The following is a 22,865-nucleotide window of genomic DNA, read 5'->3' as shown; positions in this document are numbered from 1 at the left end:
ATGGAGTCATTAACCCACTGGCAAAAATATGATCCAGTAACGTCTGAACGTATGGGTTGGACAAGCCATATTGCATTACCGCTTTCTGGCCTTCTCTTACCAATTTCCAATCTAAAGGTGCCCATTGTCATTTTCTTTGTGCTGTTATTACTGGAAAGGCTTGCGGAATAAATTCGCCTTCGATTACCGCATCACGTATGAGGCCTCTCCATTTCTTAGCCGGATCATAGTCATCTGGACGAGGATCTCTGAGTACCTGTGGGGATGAAACTTTAATCTTTGTTTTGGTTAATTCATTAATTCATTCCAACAGTTGATTAGCTGTTGCTTTTGGTTTTTCTATCAGTTCCTCCAGCTGGGCCAAAGTGTGTTTCATATCTTCTCCGTGTTGTATTAACTCTTCCTTTAATAATTGTCTTTGTTGATCTTCACTAGAAGTTGGGGGTGATAATGGCAGAGGAATACACTCAGGGATTGATGAGCTCAGGGGCAACGGCATATCATTTGTAAAACGTACCTTCCGTTCTCTGTTAGGTACTCCTTCAGGTATAGCAGAAGAGTGGGATGGGGCAGGATGGTGAAGGGTGGGTGGGAGGGGAGGAGAAGCAATGTGTGTATTCGGCTCCTGGAACGGTGCTCTAGGGGGTTCTGGGGGAGGTGGGCTCACATCCATGCTCTCCTCTTCCAGAGGTGGAGCCGAGGGTATTACGACATTATCCCCTCCGAAGAATCTCTGAGTATTTTCTTCTAGAGGTGGAGCCGATGGTACTATAAAGTCACCACCTCCAAAGAATCTTTTAGCATCCACCGGGAACGCAGATGGTGCAGCAGCTTCTGCTTTCATGGCAGCAGCGGCAGCACGCTCAGCTTCTAGCTGGTGTATAATGGATGATACCAATTTACACAAGCCAATAGCATTATTCAACATGTCTCCTAGCTTTTCCCAGTGTCCTTTTTCATATACTTCTTGGGGGGAAGCAAAGAGACCTACTTCCTGTCCCCATCTTACAAGTCTTAGCAAAGGCTCTCTTTCATAATTGAATCCTTTTTCCGCAAGGATATGCTGGAGGGTGTCAATAGGATTTTCCTCTTTGCTTAGCATTTTTCCCATTATATCAGTTTGCTCAGATTACTTGCCTTTTCCAGCAGGAATCCAAGTGCTTTTCTGCCGAGGGTTCTTGATCCAACCGATTCAGCGAATCACGTCGGGGTCACCAAATGTTGTTGTTGTGAAGGCAATATTCACTCAAAGACGTAGAGGGTCTAAGTAATGCACGTGCAGAGACGTACAGGGGCAACACAGTACAACCACCAGAGTTGACTCGAAGCCACCCTTCCTTTGCTAGCTACCTCCTTATATGCTGCTTCTGCCCATGAGATCACCCAGGGCCCAATTGATTAACTTGCAGCACCTGTTTCTGAAGTAGCATGCCAGCTGCATTAACTTATCCCTACCATCTTTATTCAAGCTGGCTGGTCCAAGCTACGTCTGTGCCTACACAGCAGCACCACAACAGTCTCTCGCTCAGTGCCCCCATTCACCCCCACCCTCGTTAGGATGGCAGAGGCCCCAGCGAAATGAGAGGAAAAAGATAAGCAAGGTTGTTGTGGATGGAGACAAGGGCAGGGAGGGCTCGCTGACAATTACAGTTCTGGGCAAAACAGACTCCAGTACCCAGAGAGGAAAGTAGGAAAGTTTATTATACAAGAAACAGAATGGAATAAAAGCAAAAGGGGAGTAGGATGATGAGAAAATTCCAACCAGCACTTTAAGATCTAATTGGCTCAGCCCCAGAAGTGGGTCTGGCTCTGAGCTGGTGAGAGTTTCTAGCAACTACTTACAGGAGCCATCTTTACAGCCCCTTACCAGAAAAGACTGTCATGTCAAACCATGACACACAGTTTCCCTCAAAGAATTCAATAACAATCCTAGGAGAGCTTCCCTGCTAACTCCTACAAGCGTCCCATCTAGTCCGGTGTCCTACCTCCAAATTTGGCTTTGGAAAATGGTGCAATTAACTCCACAATGATTACATATGTGATGACTTGTTTTCCAATCTAAACTCTTCCTACTCAGTAACATTTGGATATTTTATGCCAAGGCATATGATTTGCGTGTCTTCCAGAAATTATTTCATTATTTAATTTTTCTAGTTCTTGATCTCCTTTCTACTCATGAAGAAAAAAAATGGGTTTAAATCTCACTAAATTCATTATTCCCATGATATAAAAGCATATTTTGCATTTGAATCAAATGTTTTATGAAAAGTATCTTACGAAAAGTGTCTCAGTTCTACACGTTTTCTAATATAGCTCTATGTTTCATGCTTTATGAAATAGACTAGAAGTTCCTGATTATCTTTCCTATTTTTATACTTGCAACTATAATATTTTCTTAGTTTGGAAATCCCAGTCATCTTAGGCACACTTTCCATAACTATTTATATCCTATCTGTAGTCATCAGAGACATTATTTCCATTGGAATTTAAATATGCATTGTATTTTTGTTAATGAAGTACACAATGAACAGTGAGAATTTACACAGAGTTTTACTCACAAGGCCCATCAGACAGAGTTAATTTGGACCACGGGAGGGTGAACAAATAGTTCATTGTCCCTCCCTCTCCTCCACCATCTCTCCCTGAGTTGCTTTTTTGTTTAAAAATTTAATTAAATGTAATTACATATTTTAAAGTGTAATTTAATCTGTTATCACATTGGTCAGATATCTCAGAGCCATGGACTGTCTTTAGAGTCTTCTCGACTAACTGGACTGTGTTTCACAAATTTTGTCACTTTAGTTGCTCACTTGTATTTTTTCCAAGTTACTGCGAAGTAAATGGAACAAAAACAGCAGACAGCACTTCAGTAACTCACTTCTCCACATCTCCCCTACCTTGAATGTTGTGACAATTCACTGTTTACTTCTATTCTTTGGATTCTCTCTTGGAAGTTTTTCTGAGTAATGATGCTGTTTTGTTTCATGCTGCAGGTGTTCTCATTAAGGTACTTTTTTCCGGAGTGGGGGATGTCAAACTACTATGGAGTTCTGAATGCAAGATGACCCAGGCTTCTCTTCATAGTTAAAAAAACCTATGTTACCTTAAGAGCAGCACTTTTTGTTAGGTAATTGGGACTCTAGTTTTGCAGCTATAAAACACAGGTAGGCAGTAGCACTCAATAAACCATGACTTCCACAAGCCCTACTAGAGGGGCTCTGTGCTTTATTCTAGTGAAAACACACCAATTTTCATTACGTTTAGAAATAATTAGTATCTAAAAATGCTCAGTGCTAGAACTTAGTTCAGATTCTCCCTTAACACAAAGAAATCAGACACCTAATTTATTCCATTAATGAAAAAGTTGGATACAGGCAGTATAATAATAATACATACTTCCTCACACACAAAAAACCCACATCCCTGAGCATCATCTAAAATATCAAATGGCAAGACAAACAAGTAATTGGTTACTCTGCTGCTGCTTTTAATTTTGAAAAATAATATTATATCTGACTTCAAAATCTAGTACATCAAGACAAGGAACAATCCCTCTTCCAGCAAAGAAAGTTCTTCTCCATGAGGACTGAAAATGATTACTCAAGTGTTAACAGAATAAAATACTTAGTCCTTTAGAATTAAGAGTTTGCAACTGCAGGCACTCTTTAAAAACAGCTTGCCGTTTAGGTTGACCTTATTTTCATGCAAGTGAAGTGTCTGCATTTCAGGTAGAACCATCCTCCTCCTATTGGCATATTCATTTTGAAGCAGGATGAAATAGAATCATAGAATGGTAGGGGTTGGAAGGGACCTTTAGAGATCATCTAGTCCAACCCCCCTGCAGAGGCAGGTTCACCTAGATCAGGTCGCATAGGAACATGTCCAGGTGGGTCTTGAAGACCTCGAAGGAAGGAGACTCCACAACCCCCCTGGGCAGCCTGTGCCGCTGCTCCCTCACCCTCACGGTGAAATAGTTTTTCTTATGTTTAAGTGGAACTTTTTGTGCTCCAGCTTCATCCCATTACCCCTTGTCCTGTTGCTAGCTACTATAGAAAAAAGGGATGTCCCAATCTTCTGACACCCACCATTTAGATAACTCAATCTCCTCTTCTCCAGACTAAACAGCCCCAGTTCCCGTAGCCTTTCCTCGTATGAAAGATGTTCCAGTCCCCAGATCATCTTGGTGGCCCTGCGTTGGACTCTCTCCAGCACTTCCCTGTCCCTCTTGAGCTAAGAAGCCCAGAACTGGACACAAGGCTCCAGATGAGGCCTCACTAGGGCAGAGTAGAGAGGGAGAAGAACCTCCCTCGACCTGCTGGCCACACTCTTCTTGATGCATCCCAGGATGCTATCAGCCTTCTTGGCCACAAGGGCACATTGCTGGCTCATATTTAGTTTATTATCAATCAGGACTCCCAGGTCTCTCTCTGCAGGTAAATAATTGACCTTTTTTTTCCTTTTTCCCCTTGAAGTAGCTGGCATTGTGAAATGGGCATTGTCTCAAGACTAGAAATACTTCACATGTACACTGAAGAACAAAGTTATGTTTAACGAGCTCCTAAAGGAACAAGGTCTGATACACCCTTCCAAACTTCCTCAAGGAATCATTTAGAGGGACTCCTAGTCACAACTTACATAAAACCTCTCAACTGACTCCTCCTCTCTTAACTGGGTAGCACAAATGCTCTTCATCCTCACAAAACTCTGCAGTGCTCAGTTTCACTCCACAATTTGCTTTCTAATAGCATAACTGCATCAACTTCAGCTCTTGTGTCAATGGGTTTTTTTTCCATTATCCATTCATCACTTTCACTGTTTTACAGACCTCTCCTACAAGCCTTTACAATCCTTTCCTTTCAAAGCTAAGTATCCTTAAAACAGAAGCAGATGCACTTTTCTGACCATTCCTGTTTGTGTCTTTTCTAGACAAGCAGAACACAACACATAAAAGGAAGACTGTGTTCCTTCTGACAGTGTTCTCTCTCATTTCATATTCCTAAGAAGACTACGCTCCATACGTACCACTTGAGCACTACAAAATAAGAGATCAGTGAACATGCAATTTTGTACCAAGAAAGCATGGAAGTAATTAATTTCTAGCAGGGAGGAGGATATCAACTGTTTAGAGGGCATGATGGTCAGAGATCAAAGTGTCCAGCCATGTACATCTTCTGGATCTCCATCTCTACAAGCAATTGTATCAATGAAAATGTCACCCTCCAATTAAAGGGCGGCTACAAATAAACATGTTTCCACTTGCAACATTTACACCTTTACATTTACACAAGTCTACTCTCAGAAATGACAAAAAAACCAACTCCTCCTTAAAATTTTCTGCTCAATTGACAGTACTGAAAGACTATGCATAAAGTCAGAATGTCTGAGCAACACACAGCATGAAAAAATGAACAAGTATGAGGAGAACACACAACTTGTATGCATACATTGTTTCTCCAAGTTAACCCCGTCAGATGTAGCTGCCCTACCTTCCAGAAGCCTGAACGTGTAATTTGTGATAATTGAACTTCTTTCTCTAAGGTAATTCATAAAGTGCATCCCAACTATGTCCCTAATGTTTATGATAGGAGGAAAAGCTGTTAGTCTATCATACAATGAATGACAAATCAAAACATCCCAACAGTTTCCTGACAAGCACGTTTTGCTGATTCCTTACAGACTGTGAAGACTGTTACTTATTTCTCGAATTACTTTATTTCAGCTGAAGCTTTGCTGTTACTCTACGTGCTTCCACAATAGCATAATGTCAAAGTTGTTGGGGTTTTTCTTCATATACAAAAAGCCCCGAGAAGGTTCCACATTTTCGTTAACTTAAATTTGATTGTTGAGACTGAAGACAACATACCCACTCTTTCCTCCCGAGAAGGAAAGCATTTCAAGCATTAAACAAGGATAAACAATAGCTCATGGATCTCGACTGCTCATTTACACAGCTGACCAACTCAGACTTCACACCTCCAGAATGAAGCCAAACTCCGCCTCACCAAGCCCAAGTACCAGTCTGTTACACCATTGCTACAACCGAAGAGCGCAGTACTGCCGCTCACGCCACCGCCCGGCCTTGGCCTCGCCCGTGCTCAGGCAGCGGAGGGAGGTCACTGGCGGCCCCGCTCGCGGCGCAGCCCTGTCCACGGCCCCTGCACGGAAGAGGCGCCGGTAGTCAAGTCAACAGCGAGCTGGGGGCGGGCGTCAAGCCAACGGCAGGGGGCGGCCGTGTCAAGCCAACGGCGGGTGGCGGGCGTGTCAAGCCAACGGCGGGTGGCGGCCGTGTCAAGCCAACGGCGGGTGGCGGCCGTGTCAAGCCAACGGCGGGTGGCGGCCGTGTCAAGCCAACGGCAGGGGGCGGCCGTGTCAAGCCAACGGCGGGTGGCGGGTGTGTCAAGCCAACGGCGGGGGGCGGCCGTGTCAAGCCAACGGCGGGGGGCGGGCGTCAAGCAAACGGCAGGGCGCGGCACGCGGCCTCACGCCCCAGGCTGCCTGCACACCTCCTGCGGCGGCGGCAGTCTCCTGCTCCGCTCTGCCCCGCCCCGCCCAGCGGCGGCGGAAGCGACGTGAGCCGAGGGCAGGAACTCGTTCCGAGGTCGGGGTGCTGAGACTCGCTTTCGCTTCCAGGCTGCTCCTTGCCGACGGGCCACACGCCCAGCGGCGGCTCCGCCTTTTCCTGGCCTCGGCGGCGGCTCTGCCCCAGCCTCCCGCCTGGCTCCTCCTACGCCCCTTCCGGGCCTCGGCGGCGGCTCTGCTCCAGTCTCTTGCTTGACTCCTCCTCTTCCTTCCCCGGCTGGGGCTTCCGCGCGCGCGATGGGCAGCGCCAGGCGGGGGAGCTCGCGGGCTAGGCGATAGATACTGTCGTTACCGCCGCCGCCGCCATCGCTGCGGGACGGTTTCCGTCTGCTCGGCTTCCCAACATGGCAGCGGTGGCGGGAGGCAGCAGCCGCGGAGGTCGTAGACCGGTGTTGTTGACGCCTCGCGGCAGCGGGGACCGCACCGTGTTTCTCTTCGATCGGCGCCGGGAGCAGGCGGATCCGGACGAGAAAGTGCTCAGCTACGGCAAGGACAACTACCGCAGCTTCCGCAGCGCCGTCTGCCAGGTACGGGGGGGGGGGTGGGCGGGGGCGGCTCTGACGCTTGTCCAGCGGCGGGGGCAGATGCGCGACCGGGGGGCGCCGCGTGCCCCGGCCGCCGCCAGCGCCCGCTCCCCCCCCTGCCCCTGCCCCTGCACGCGGCCGGACCTCGCGGCGCGGGAGGTGGCCGGCACGTGCCGCAGCCCCACGTGCGAGGGGAGGCGCGAGGAGGCGCGGCCCCGGCGGCGCGCTCCCGGCCGGGGTCCTTTGGGCGGGAGGGGCAGGGCCGCCGTGTTCGCCTCCTGCCCCAAAACTTTCTTGCCGGGACAGATGCGCGGGCGGGCGTCTTGGAGGAGAAACTGTACTCGCACCCCCTGGGCTGCCCTTCCGCCAGGCGCCGAGCCCGCCGCCTTGAAAAGGCGCATCCCTGCGGGGCGGCAGCAGGGCGGCCGGTGGAACAGGGCTGCACGGCGCGGAGCGGAGCGGCGCCGACGGAGCTGCCCCTGGCGGCGGGCGGGAAGGGAGCGGGCGGCCCGAGAGCTCCCCCACGCGGCGATCCGGCGGCGGCACCGGGCGGCGTCCGAGGGCTCGGTGCGGCGCGCCGGAGGACGGGACCGCAGGCGGTTCTGCTGTCCACGGTCTTGGCGATAAGCGCCGTTCATTTCCTGGTTTGAGCCCTGTGGCGCTCTGTTCAGTGTCCGCAGCGGTGGCTGCCATTTCAGTACTTGGCCTGGCTGGTTCTTACTGCCGCGTCCACTCATTTCTCTTTCTTTATGCAAAATAAGAACTTGCTGTGCCCCTGGATCTCATGGAGCTGGAGATTTCTCTCTGTCTGCAGGCTATTTACTTTAGCTTTCTAGCAATACCAGTAGGCATCGCCCATTTTCTGTCATGGTTTCGTTTTCTGAAGGAGTAACATGCCATAAACCTGTTAGTTGCTTGCGTACGTTGTATTGTGAAATGCACAGGACAGTCAACTGTGAACTGTGCACTAATGTAGTCTCATAAAACATTCTGGTTTTCTTTCTTTATCCAATGTTTTTTGCACTTTGTTCTCCGGGATATAAACCTTTCAAGGAAATTGCTTGGTTTGTGCTACGTCTGGACAGTGTTTAATGTATTGGTTTCCTACTGTGATGAGAGCTTTCAGTTACCAGTGTTGACAGGAATAGCCGTCATACATGACTGCCTCCTCCTTGCACAGTTCAACTTCAGTGTTTAAAATGGCATATTCATATTCTGTTAGAGGTACTGAATCTGTGCTCATACTCACATGTGTGTATTAACACATCCCTTGATTTGGTCAGAAGTTCAGAACGTTGGAAGACACAAGTAACTAAATGGAATAAGATAGTCGGTATACTTTATGCAATATAACATTCTGAGAAGTTAGTGGATTGGGTTCACGGCCTTCTAAGAACCAACATTCTCCTTAACAGAGCATCATTATAGGGTTCATATCTCCTATGGGTTACTTTAAGTGTCTTAATGGATCCCATCTCTACCTAGTGGATGAATTGCAAGGATACTTCATGTTTTCAGTATTCAGGGCAAATACGTTGATGATTAACCCATCTTTTTTCTTAGCTTTTGCAATTAATTGATGTGCTGAGGTTATTACTCAATTGCAGCGTGTTACAGACAAGGGAGCCTTTCTTTTCATGGCTTTTTAATATATGCTGCATGCTCTAGTGACTTCTGTTTCCGTGCATCCTCACTGTGTTTAGTGAGTTCACAGAGTTTTCAGCATATTTGCAGTCTTGTACAGAAATAAACCATCATCACAAGACGTGATAAATCATGGGTACAAACACTTTTAGCGTTTTCTTATCTTAAAAATGTATTAACATCGTGATGTCAATACTTTAATGCCATTAGGCTTACATTTTGGATGTGCAATGTAGCATTTGAAAAGTCTGACACTGCAAAGCAGAACTTGGGTATGTTTGGATTTGATGCTTCTGAAAGTAAAACTTGCAAGTATGGTTTCTTACCATCACCACCATCATCTTTATAACTAGTCCTGGTAGTCCTGGTGACTGTTTTGGGGTGTTAGAGATCATAGATTTGGTGGATTTATAAACTTACACAGCAGGAACCTAAAGCGATCATTCCCATAGAGAAACATTTTCTCTAGTAATATGTTGTCTGTATGTGAGTTCAGTCAGATATACTTCTGTCACAGCTGATTTCAGTGTGGTGACTCTTTTCACTTTGGAGCTTTCATGATCTTATATATGGGACGTCTAACTCTGGAAGCATGTTGAGACAGATGGTTTGACATAGCCACTAAACGTTAGTACAGTGAAAACTGGACAGACTGAGGTCCAGGAAGTTTGATGTCTGACATCTCCCACACCAACAGTGTACAGGTTCTTATTAGGCTTCCAGAAGAGTGTTCTGGTGTCTCTGCCTTAGGGAGTTTTGCACATTGTGTTGTTTTTCCTGGTGCTGTACTCCAGAGTTCGGATTTCTGGCATCTTGAAAGTCACAGCTAACTACTTCTATGAAGAAAGGGATGAAGGGGTTCACCTGAAGGGGACAGACTTTCCCCACTTCATGGTGCTGAAAATGTGTCAGGGACGTCATGAAAGTTCAGGAAGAAAGATTGTTTTGATAGGCAAGTTTCAAGTTGTTCAGACTAAGGTCAAATGGAATGTTGTATTTCCTTTTCTCCAATTAAAGCTATTGGAGATTATCTGAGCACATAATCAGGCAAATGCTATGTATGTAGCAGTGTTATTTCTGTGGATATCCTGTCCAGCTTCAGTACAGCTTCAACTTTAAAACAACTTACGTTGGCAGTTTGTTGTGTGACTGAATGATTCTACTGTAGCAACAAAGGTGCATGTAGATTTTCCAGTCTGCCAGCTGGACTGTGGGGGTAGTGATGCCTGACAAGGGTGCCACAAATATAGTAAGCTGTAGAAACTGTTTCTGCTGAGAGCATCTTCCTGTGAAATGCACATGAAATTATTTGAAGGCATGGTCTTAGGCTGTTACTTGTGAGACTTTTTTTTTTTCTTTTCCCCATAATGCAAAGAGAGGGTATGTTCCTGTTTGTGTAGCAAAATCACTGGTGCACAAGACAAGATCAGCTGCTGAGAGGTGGCTTTAAAAACCGATTTGTGCCCTCTCTTGTATGTTCTCTTGTAAAACACTCCTCCATTGGTATTGAAGTATTCTGTTTTGGTTTCTGTTTTTGCTGTTGTTTGATTTTATTTGTTGTCACCTTATGAATTTTCATACTGTCCCCTAACAAGATGTTAATACATGGCAGTGTGGCTTTATATACTGATAAATTAGACTATAACTATGTCTATAATCCTATCTTATAATAGAAGCTGAAGCATATATAGTCTTTTTAATTCTTCCTTGCAGTGATCAATCCTAAAGAAAATATTTTAATAAAAAATTACCTGTTACCTTGTTTATTCCATTTGAACATAGGTGTAGCAGTCATTTAATTTTGATTCCCAGAACCATGGAGTTTTGATGTTAATAAGCCTACTAAATAGGGAGCATTGCCTCTTCTTGGGAGTACTATTGCTTGTACACCTTCCTGTCCTCTTTTGTTAGGTAAATGTCATGCTACTTGTCTGAATGTTTAGAGTATAATTGCAAAAGACTTACGCACAGTGAACAGAATTGAGCTAAACTTTGTTGGCAGCTAATCCTAGATCTCTGCTTGAGTTGTCCAGGTATACAGTGATGTTGGAGCACTTCATTGTGTTGCTAACCTAGCAGGGATCCTTCCAGGCGTTTACAGAGGCCATGCTCCTTTTAAAGCATGGAGTTATCTGTGCTGGAAAGTGCACTCAAGTTTCTCAATTCGTGAAGGGATTTTTGAGAGGCTTTGAGGTGAAGTAGTAATCTGAAGAGAGCTAATAGTACTAAAATTAGTGTTACTACTTAAATAAGAGTAGAACACATTTATGTTCTTTAATTCTTTCAAAACTTTTCATCATTGATGTGCCTTGTTTGTTTCAACACATATCGGGGAAGTATATATCCATAATCTGTATAGAAAATAAATGCCTGTATTTTAATTAATAAATATAATTAATACTCAAAATTTAGACATCAGTGTAATTTTACTTCTAATCTTCTGACACATTTTTTATTGAGCTTCCCATTGTATCCTAACAGTTTACCTACTGTTTAAAGAAATTATTTTATTAGTCCACCAAAATAAATTCCTGTATATGAATAAGCTAAGAGGCAAAAAAAGATGTTTATTAAGAGGGAACATGGAGAAAAAAAGCACAGCAAGGGTGAAAACTTAAGAAATAAGTGTGGATTTGTTTTGTTGTTTTTTTTACACTTGGTAATACCTAATAAATAATGTACGAGGAAATTCTTTGTGTTCAATGAAAAAATATTAGCAACTTCTGCTGTTTTTAATCATCAGAGGGTAGTTCCTAAATATATTAAAGAAGTGTTTGGATTACTTAGTAAGCTACTGTTCTGACAAGTTTTCTCATTTGAAGTATCTCTATTCTTAATAATGAAATCAATCCATCTTGCAATAATTGTATTTTTCTATTTTAAAAGCTAAGTTAATTTACTCACTTTTCAAGATTCAGAAACTAAAAGTAGATGTATTTTAAACATGCATACACAAAACATGCATATGCAAAACAAGTTTTCCCTTGATTTTTTTGTTTTTTTTAAAGAAACTGTTGGAGGTACTCTAAGACATATATAAGATGCAACTAAATTATGAGTTTTTCCAAAACTGTCATGTTGTATTTCAGCCTTCACTGAAATGCTTGTATGTATAGTATCTTTGTTACTGCCATTTCAGTGGGAAGGAGGATGCAGTTTGCATACTTAGGTACTGCCTTTACTGTGTGTTGACTGATTTGCAAAACTGAGTGGTTTTTAGGTTCCTGCTCAAATTCTCAAATTTGAGTGCTGGTGATGTAGTCAGATGCAGAGTATCTGCATTCCTGTAGCATTAATGATCTAGGTACAGCTTCTTGGATGTAACCAAATATTTTCTGCTTTTGAAGAGTGGCATCTGGATTGTTGTTGCTTTAACAAGTGATTCCATAGGAAGTATTTTCATGGTGGAAGTTGTGTGGATTTGATGTTAAACTTTCGGCTGATAGCTGCATTTATTATTGTTTGTAATTGTGCTTTTAGGCACAATGGCTTTTAAAGGATTGGTGAAAGTTACAATATTTGTCTAGCCTCTGAAAGTCTAGTAACAACGGCCTGCTCTTGGCATAAATTCTAGGGTCCCCAGCTTCTTTCTACTTGGTAATGTCTTGCAAGTCTTGAAACAATATCTGAGTTAACCCATTGCTCAGGACAAGATTTCGTAGAGATATGTGTAGCTTCTGTAGGGAGCTTCTGTAATACAATTGCCCTCTTCTTTTTCTCTCTTTTTCCACCAAAATTAGGACAAAGCTTTACTTAAACGTAGTGGATAAATTTCTATTACTGTATCTTGTGATAGGTAACAATGTTCTTAGTGTTTATGTAGAACCATCTGTTCACATCTTAACACCTTTCATTGATACATTTTCCTAAATATTTAAAAGTGTATCATTTGAACTTGCAAAAGTAATTAAACTTTTTAAGTAGGACAGAGGGTAAGTCACTTCAGATTCTGCAAATGTTATCTTCTGTAATTCATTCTTCAGAAGGAGGTGTCTCCATTGATAAAGGATGGTACTAAAATGTTTCAGAACACTAGTGTTCACTGCTGGTTTTTGTCTTTAGATTGTCTCTAGGGACCATCTGCCCAGAATATATGGGCTACTGAGTCTTCCTGTATTTCTGTAATGTATCAACTCTTTGCTTCGAGCTCCAAGAAATGCTTAGAAGCAATTTTTATCTTTTTTGAATCCAACTGCTTTTTTTAGGGACTTTTGGACCTCCCTTCTGTTGGTGTCCAAAGATCGTACGTATTTGTGTCTTGACATTACGCAAGACCATACAGATCGTAAAATCATAGTATCATAGAATGGTAGGGGTTGGAAGGGACCTTTAGACATCATGTAGTCCAACCCCCTTGCAGCTAGATCAGGTCACACAGGAACATGCCCAGGTGGGTTTTTAAGACCTTCAAGGAAGGTGACACAGCCCCATGGGAGTAGGAGGACAGAGAGGGGAAATTATCTGCCCTGACCATAGATCAACTGTGGGCCTCAGCACCTTTGGGGCCATTGCTGCTCTGACACAGAGAGTATCCTTTCAGTGTGTCTCCAATGCTGTCCCTAGCAACGTCGCTTCTGATGCATCTCCTCTGTAGCTTCTCATTTGTCTTTTCCATTTCTTCCACAGTATATGGAAGAAGCACTATAGACCACTCTAAGCACATAGAGCAGAAGCACTATGTGCCCTTCAGGTTGAAATTTTGGTGCACAGTGGGTTTTTTCCATCAGCTTGGGAACCATCTGGCCCTATGAGTAGCTCAGGGCAATTCATAGCCACCTCCTGCACTGGTCTCCCCTACAACCCTTTGACACCAAAACCCTGCAGCATGCACTCAGTATACTCACTTCCAAGCGTAACTTAGCAAAGAATGTAAATGACTTTTAGTGACCAGCTTATGTTTGTTTTCCTAGAATATTTAAAATTTGATTAATTGATATAATCTTTCTCTACTTTTAAGGGTCTAAGAGGCCTGTTTCTCCTTGGTATGCATATAACTTTGTAACATTGACTTTTGCATGTAGTGATCATGTGTAACCAATACTCTAGGAATCTTTGAGTTTTCATATATGTCCCTTTCTTTTTAAAGAACATTTTTTTTTTCCCCTAAATTGTGAATTGTCTCTTTTTTTTCCTTAAAGTCTCCTCTTTTGTGTTGAAAGCTTTCTGCTTAGCTGTTTTAACACAATAACCTCCAAGCTTTCATTTTGAATATGCAGAGGCATTTCTGAGGTATAATAATTCTATTGTACTCTTCAAGATTTTGATGACATCAAAAGCTAGATCATGATTGTGCGTCTGGACAGTTTGCAGAGCAACCAACAGATACATAATCTGAACATATTACTAGGTTGTCACATGAATCTTCTGAAGTCAAGAATGGAGTGCAACTCCAGTACTTATTTGAAAAATGACACAATGCTAAACTGAAAAGGGCTCAGCAGTGTAACCTGAACTTAGTATCAAGTCAGCAAAAGATACCATGATGTCTCTTACAGGCAAGAGTCTTACTGAGAAATGAAACAATTGACCGAAGATTGTTTATCAGAATCAAATGGAACATCATCAACCGTTCAAGTAGATTACTCCATAGGTTCAGTTTTAGTCAAGGATGACCAGCTCATCTTCCTGGAGACTTTGTCCACATAATGGGACAACTGTGCAGCCACCTCACTGTTGCCTGGTGTAGTGGGAGGAGGCAGAGGATGGGACAGAGGGAAGGAGGAAGTAAAACAAATAGTTCTTATATACATGTGAAACTTTCAAACTGAGAAATTTTTGAAGTGACCCAAAGTTTTACAAAAGATGCGATCTCTTAAGTTCCAGCATGGACAAGAAAAACACCTGCAGTTAGTTAAGGCTGCCAGACTTTGTCCATGAACCAGTCTGGTAGCTTATCTCAAATGACAATCATTTGTAGTGAAGCAGAAATGACCTGCTGCCAGTAGATACAGTGATGCTGAGCTCATCCAGGAATGGCAGGTGTAGCTCAGCCTGTTTGTGGTCAGCTTAGTTGAGGGTCACCCGTGAAATGAGGGAAAGGACCAGAACGAGGTGGCTGCCTCTGCTCAGTTAGCAGGCTGCTGTCCTGTGCATGTACTACCTCATCCTTACTTCTTACTGCCTTAAAGTAAATGCTGCATTCTTCATAAGGTTTTGAGAGCAGAAGAGCTTTTGAGAGGTAGAGAAAACAGGGAAGCTGTAATTATGCCTGGAGGAAAGATCCATATGTATACTTTCAAATGTAAATCTCTCCAGTTATTTTATGTTACCCATTAACCTTGAATGGCACAGTAGGATGTTAGTTTTGTAATATCCATATTTTTAATTGCTTATTTTCCTTGCTCAGAGCAATTAATTTGTTTTCCTGCACAGGTTTGCAATGTGGAAATGTATGTAACATGGGAGGTTAAGTTGAACTGTTTTGAACATAGAAGACTTGTGAGTCTGGAGTAATTATTACCTTTTAAGTCTGAACATCAGTCTCTTCATGTCATGTCCATTCACTTCACTTGTACTAAGTGCTATGAAAAATTAGTCAATTTTGCTAATGTTGCCAATGGATGCTAACTGTCTCTAACATAGTCACAACTAGAGAGAAGAAAACTGAAAGACAGAAAGCAGATTTTTAGTGAAATCTTAGGCAATGTTTTAAAAATATTTTTGTGGGTCTGAGTACTGGGGATGGAAAGAAGGAAGTATGGGAAATGATGAGGGTGAGTTGCCACAGGGAATGCAAGAGCTTCAGGGAAGAATCTGGCTAGAAGTGGGACTGAAGGGGTTGGTGGGGTTAAACAAGACAAAAGTTGACTTAAGAATTTCAAAGCCCTGGAGAGACGGGAGAAAATACAGATATTTAGTCTATCATTTTGAGAAAGAGATTAGTGTTGGATGTCTTGGTGCAAAAGTGAGGTCAGATGTAGCAGCATATAAATGTATCTACAAACTATGATAAAAAGTCCAAAGCTACAAAAACATAATCAAAAGTTGGAGGCGGCAAAGTGGTGGAGATTGTTTAGGGTCAGAAGAATATATTTCTGCTTTTTAATACTAAATAATTTTCTAATAGAAATCTTGTGGTTTTTTTTCTTTAAGTATTATTTAATTGAAGAGCAAAGACTTTAATATATTTATAATGTGAAGAAATATTTGGTTAGTTTATTGTCTCAAAAGAGTGCAATTGAATATGAGACACCCTCTCGATCATGAGTATTGTGATTGTGGTTGTGCAGTCTGATGTAAAGCTGTTCAGTCTCGTTCCTCAGCCCTCAAGGGGATTACCTGTAAGACAGTTCCTCCCTCTTAAAATTCCTGTTGCTTACTAGAACATAACTTAGGCAGGTAAAAAACCCCAAACTATTCTAGTGCAGATAAGTTTGACTAAATTGAGAAAGAAATGAAAATTAAGTTCTGGAATTAAAGTATGTTCTAACTTAATACAGGAGAAATATTTGGTCACTTCTCAGTAGCTTGTGGCAAAGTGAATAGAAAGCAATTTTTTTCCCCACTCGTTTGTCCAAATACTTTACAGAGTACTTAGCTATGATAACAGAATAACCTCCAATTTTTGTAGGCATTTGGCATAGCTGCTGATGAGAACTTCGTTATCACCACAACAAACAGGAAGGAAATTACAGACGACAACTTCAGTGAGTATCTTAAAAGGCAAAATAAATACAACTGTTTCCTATATGGATTGTAAAGACAACATGATGATTGTTTATACTGTGTGACATGCAATAATAAACTGGAAATACAAATCCGATAATAGTTTGCCAAGAATTGGTGCAAAATCGATTTTCACAAGCAAGTTTTTAACAAGTGCTCATTAGCATGATGATAGTTAAACATGATAGTTTTTTTACTTTCCATCATAAATTCTTTAAATGATCGGAAAAAAAGGGCATGTGAAATGATTTTAAATTGCGTGGTTGCTAGGATGCTGAGCAGGAAACACCTAAGAAAATACAGAAATTACCTGAGGCTAAACCTGTACTCTTTTTGAGGTCAGGAGTTGCCTGGTGGGTGCTCTTCAATATACTTTGTATTCCATCTTCACTGCAGGCGAACTTGTTCAAGATGGAGTTACTTTATATCTACTGCAGACAGTTGATCAAATGCTGCTTTCCGCCACCAAGGAGCGAATTGACTTCCTGCCTCACTACGATACACTTGTCAAAAGCGGCATGTATGAGTACTATGCCAGTGAAGGACAAAATCCTTTGCGTGAGTACTTGCCAAAATAATCTTATGTAAGTGATGTTTACATTAATATGATGTGGTTTAGAGCAATTTAATGTTTAGTTACAGCTGGTGAAAAAATAGAGTCTTAATTATGAAAGGAAATTAACTGTGTTCTTCAAAATGGACATGGAAGAATCCAGAGTTATAGAAGTACCTCCTCAAATACTTCTTTAAGAAGTCTGAATATTTTAGAAGTAAAATGACTTTAGTCTTTGATAGTGATCTCGTGAATGTCATTCAGGCAGATCAGCATTTGTGTTATCAGGTTTTTGTCTCCTGTACTTAGAAGAGATTTTGTGTTTGAATTTGTTGAACAGTTCTTGTATGATCTACCATAGAATTTTGTCTGCTTTTCCATCTATGGTTTTTCAGGGCTTAACTTAGCAATGAAAGCAAGTATTTCTTCAGAAAGATGCTACTTCTGTTTTTATCTAAATGGTATATTAAAAGATGTAATCTGCATTTCATATTGTTCTGTTAAAAAAAAAATCTGTTTATGACTTCTCTGAAAATCCTGTCTTCTATGATTACTTTTAAAGTATGTACATCTTGGGTACAGCAGGCTCAAAATTGTACAGAAAAAAAATGCAAACATCAAGCATTATATGATTCCCACAGCAATTCTGTTTCAAAACAATCTCAATGTCTATAAATAGCAACTGTATTGTTAAGTACCACTTTCCTTGGGCCCTCTCCCTCTTTCTCCCTCTTCCTGCACTTCAGTTGTTCCCCATCCCACCAAAGACACTGTTTTGCTTCAGTTTTGGATGCACTGTGCTCAAAGTGGTGATACATGTATCTCTGTGCAACAGGAATTGCTGTATTAGACCACACAGAACATTCTGTCTAGTCTGTACTTCCTTCTTACCAGCAGCCAGTATCAGATGCCTGAGAAGTAGTAAAACAGAAAGGCTCTGCAGAGATGTAACAAAAATTATTTGGGAACTTTTGAGTTCATGTCTGTCTGTGAGCTGTTCTTTTTCATGAACTTGTCCAGTTACTTTCTGAACCTCATAAAATCTTTAGCGTTCACAATATTTTGTGGTATTGAGCCCCTGGCTTAATTGCATGTGATGTGAAGTGGTTTTTTGTGTATGTTGAACTAGTTACCTTTTTTTGCACCTGTTGACATTACTTTGTATACTGGGAAATACCGTAAAGCATTGCCAGACAGTTGTCTGACTTAGTGATTCATGCTTTATACTAACATCTCGGAGGCTGAGGTGCAAAGCCATGACACTACTGTACTCACAAGGACCAGTGTGGATGAGCAGCATGGATAACAAACAGGAGGAACTGAAAGCCACTGGAAAGCTACAGTCTGACCACTATCACTGAAACTTAGTGGAATGACTTACTCGATTGGAGCGCTGCAATAGATTGCTGTGAACTACTCGGGAGGGACAAACAAGAAAGGAAAAGTGGGGGAGTTTTCCTCTACCTAAAAAAATAGATTGACTGTACAGAGATGTCTTTCAAAAACAGCAGTGTAGAAGTAGAGAATTTATCAGTGAAAATTAGAGACCAAGCCAACAAAGGAAACCTCATGGTTCATATTTATTACAGGTTGCTTGATGGAGGGGAGAATGTTGATGAAGTGTTTATACTTCTAACTACAGGAAGCTTGCAGGCTCTGATCATGGGTAGGGAACTTAACCTAGACATCTGCTGGAAAAGCAGCACAGCAAGCTGCAGACTGTCTAGATGACTCTTAAGGAAAACTTTGTAATCAAGGCGATTGAAAGCCTAACCAGAGGAGGCATATATTAGGGAGCCTGTTGCTGACCAACACAGAGGAAATTACCAAAAAGGTCAATATTTGGAATAACCTGGACTGTAGTCGTCATGCCCTGGTGGAATTAATGATCTTGAGGGATATAGGCTAGGTGCAAAGTTTATCAGGAAAAGTTAGTCAGGACTCCAAACCTTGTAATAAGGTTTTCTACGAGTACATTAGAAAAGGAAGACAAAAGTAATTGTACCCCTCTAATAGAGAAAAGGGAGTCATCTAATGACAACTGACAAGGAGAGGACTGAACTGCTAAAAAATTGGTTTGCCTCAGTTTTCACTGGCATTTGTTCTTCCCTTGTCTCTCAAGTCCCTGGATCTAAAGGACTGGGGGAATGAAGTCTCACTGTTCTTAGGAGAACATCAGGTTCAATACCATCTGAGGAACCTAAATGTATAGACAGATCCGTGGAACCTGATGAGATGCATCCAAGGCTTTAGGGTGAGCTCACAGATATAGTCACAAGCTGCTCCCAATCATGTTTGAAAAGTCATGGCAATGAGGCAAAGTCACCAGTGACTGGAAAAGGGGAAGCATAGTACCAATTTTAAAAAATTAGGACTCTGAGAACCAGGGAACACTCAGCCTCACTTTGGTACCCAGTAAGGTCATGGAAGAGATCCTCCTGGAAACTATGTCAAAGCATGTGGATGACAAGGAGGTGATTAGAGACACCCAACATGGCTTCACTAAGGACGAATCATGCCTTGCTAATCCCATAACCACCTACTGAGTGGTGCACACACTGAGTAGTGCAGTTGATACACACTTAAGGAAAGGAATGTCATCTGGAGAGACCTTCACATGCTTGAGAGGTGGACCCATGTGAACCTGATGAGGTTCAACAAGGCTAAGTGCAAGATCCTGTACATGGGTCAGAGCAGTCCCCAATATCAATACAGATGGACTGAATGGATTGCAAGCAGTTTGGCAGAGAAGGACTTTGGGATACTGGTTAATCGAAAAATAGACACGATCTGTCAATGTGGACTTGCAGCTCAAAAATTAAATCGTATCCTGAGCTGCATAAGAAGTAGTGTGATTGGCAGGTTGAGGAAGGTAATTATCCTCCTCAACTCCTTGGAGTCCTGTGTCTGGCTCTGGGGCTCCCAGCATAACAAGGAGATGGACTTGTTAGAACAAGTCCAGAGGAGGGCCATGAGAATGATCAGAAGAATAGAACAGCTCTCCTATGAGGAAACGCTAAGAGAGTTATTCAGCCTGAAGAAGGCAAGGGTGGTGGGTTAACCCTGCCTGGGTGCCAGGTGCCCACCAAAGCTATTCTATCACTCCTCCTCCTAAACTGGACAGATGAGAGAGAAATGTAACAAAAGACTCATGAGTCGAGATAAGGACAGGAAGATCACTCAGCAATAACAGCAAAACAGATTCAATTTGTGTAAAATTGATTTGAATTCTTAACAATCAAAATGGAGTAAGGAAATCAGGGGAGATCTTATTAACATTTACAAATATCTGAATGGTGGGTGTCACGAGGTTGATACATCCCTTTTCTCTATAGTAGCTAGCAACAGGACAAAGGGTAATGGGATGAAGCTAGAAAACAAAAAAGTTCCACTTAAATATAAGAAAAAAGTATTTTGCTGTGAGGGTGAGGGAGCCCTGGCACAGGCTGCCCAAGGGGGGTTGTGTAGTCTCCTTCCTTGGAGGTTTTCAAGACCCACCTGGACATGTTCCTATGCAACCTGATCTAGGTGAACCTGTTTCTGTAGGGGGGTTGGACTAGATGATCTCTAAAGGTCCCTTCCAACCCCTACCATTCTATGAAACGAGAAATAAAAACTGAGTCTTATAACACCTCTCTCCACCCTTCCTTTCTTCCTGGGTTTCTACTTCCTGCCCTGCAGCAGCACGGGGAGGCGGGGAATCGGGTTGTGGTCAGTTCATCACAGATCATCTTTGCGCTGCTTCATCTGAGGGGGAGGACTCCTTACACACTCTTGGTACAGCTTTCCCACAGGAGACAGTCCTTCACAAACTTCTCCAGCATGGAGTCTTACCACAGGCTGCAGTTCTCAAACTGCTCCGGTGTAGGTGTCATCCATGGAATGCAATCTTTCAGGAACAAACTGCTCCAGTGTGGGTCCCTGCCAAGTCTGTCCTGGGCTCCTCTCTGTCCACAGATTCTCAGGTCCTGCTAGGAACTGGCTCCTGTGTGGCTTCCCATGGGGAAGATGTATTTGGGCATCCTTCAGGCATCCACACACATGATTTCTTTTCCTTTTCATCATAAAATATATTTTTCACTTTTATTATCTCATGTTACGATCATTTCTCTGTACATAACTCCAAAGATAACCTCTTGTGTTATCCAGAGATTTTGGATCAAGGTCAAATCTACCATCCACATGTAAAAATGCTGTTTTTAACAATGCAATTTGAATGTAAAATATAGCAGTACCTTTGACAGATTTATTTGTGTTTCGAGAGCTTTGAAAGCAGGAAGAAAATATATCCATAGGAGAGGAAAATACTTTGATCTTGTCACTGTCTGTGATCCTAGATATCAAAGTTTCTTGAGATCTTGCATTTTGAACTTTTGAACTTTTGTTTGGATTCAATAGACAGTATCATCAACATACATTTACTGTTTTCTTTCTCCAGATACTGTTGCCCAAAATCATGAAGCCAGTTTGTTTATGAGTCATAGAAGTGATTTAAGTGTGGGATTTTAATGGTATCTTTTTGAAATCTGTGTAAATTTTTAGTAGAATAGCAAACTTTACTAAGAGAAAATAAACTTTTTTCCCTGTGTTTTCCTCTGTCATGCTATTGCTAAAACAGCTTACTAGGGTGCTTTAAATAATTATTCTCTCCGAAGAGAGTGAACAAGTTTCTGGTGTTTTATGAGAAACTTCACGTGTGTTTAAGTCAATTCTTCATCTTGTCTGTACTCTGTGATAGGTGTCTGCGTGTGTTTATGTTGCTACCACACAAGTCTTTAAAATGGTCAAACAAGTTCTGGTATTTCTTGTCATAGCTCTTCAATCCTAAAGTGACTACAGTGCTCAAGACTGCAAACGAAATAACCTTTAGGTCTGCTTCTGTAATGACATTGCTGGCTTGTTTTATCATATTACTAATTCTCAATCTTTGAGACCCTTGTGAAGTCATTTGTGAAATCCTTCAAGACACAAGTAATTCAGATGTGCAAAATAGCTATATTAAACTATCTCCTTTTGTTTGTTATGTACTAGAATTGACTGTTAGAAGCAATTGGCAATTTTGAGCATATGTAAGTGTTCAGTAGCTGATGCTCCTTATTTACAACCTAACCAGTTTCATGTGTTGAAGGGCCATTGTTCTTTGATATGGAATAGCAAGTATGGATCACATAGCTGATGCTCAGCTCGTCTTGTTCGCAATGAAGCAAGTTGCAAAGAATCCGAAAAACTGGTTAAATACTTCATAAACAACTTGAGGGATAATGCCAGGTGCTTCAGTGTTGATGTATGGTACTAAAGGGATTTCTTTTGCATGTCTGAAATGTATGACCAGTGTGTTTCGCATTCTAAAGAACCTTGCAAATTATAGAGAATGAATACTCCTTATTGGAGAGACTTGAGTGTATCTGTTCACAAGGGCTGATCGAGTGGAGTGAATTAATCTGAACTCTATGTATTTTTTCAAATTGTTGCTGTTGTTCTAAATTACATGCAATTTTCCACTGAAGTGAAGTAGTCCTAACTTGAATTACGTAAGGGCTCTAAGTGTTAACGTTTAGAAACAGCAAACATGTGCAAGTAGTCTGGCTGAATATTTTTGCTGTGTATTGCCGTGTAGCTCACAAAACTTTGGTTGTATTTACCATTTATGAAATTCATTATTTTTACACTTATCTTGTGTTCTTTTCTGTAAACAAGTAACTTTCTATTTTGGAAGCGGCACCACATTTCCATTCAGGTTTTTTTCAGTGAGTACATTCTTCCCTCGATATTTTAACAAGTCAAAGTATTTTCTTTACATAGTTTGGGCTTTCATATGGATTGTCCAAATTAATCATGGGAAATAGACGAGTTTGTCTTGTGGCAAGGAGCCTGTTAGTTCATCACTGCACCTAGGTACT

General features: G+C 42.0%; 1 protein-coding gene across 1 annotated transcript in view; it reads left to right on the top strand.

Moving 5' to 3' along the window:
* The first annotated feature begins 6,805 nt into the window (after positions 1–6,805).
* Positions 6,806–22,865, top strand: part of SMCHD1 (structural maintenance of chromosomes flexible hinge domain containing 1) — a 76,257-nt gene continuing 60,197 nt past the window's right edge. Inside the window, exons 1-3 of the mRNA XM_061994725.1 lie at positions 6,806–7,106; positions 16,318–16,393; positions 16,809–16,970. Of these exons, the coding sequence (XP_061850709.1) occupies positions 6,924–7,106; positions 16,318–16,393; positions 16,809–16,970 (421 nt within the window). The 5' untranslated portion in view covers positions 6,806–6,923. The remainder of the gene's footprint in view (positions 7,107–16,317; positions 16,394–16,808; positions 16,971–22,865) is intronic.

Source organism: Colius striatus, chromosome 4 (genome assembly GCF_028858725.1).
Source record: "Colius striatus isolate bColStr4 chromosome 4, bColStr4.1.hap1, whole genome shotgun sequence".
Lineage (NCBI taxonomy): Eukaryota > Metazoa > Chordata > Aves > Coliiformes > Coliidae > Colius > Colius striatus.
This window is presented reverse-complemented; position numbering and strand designations above follow the sequence as displayed.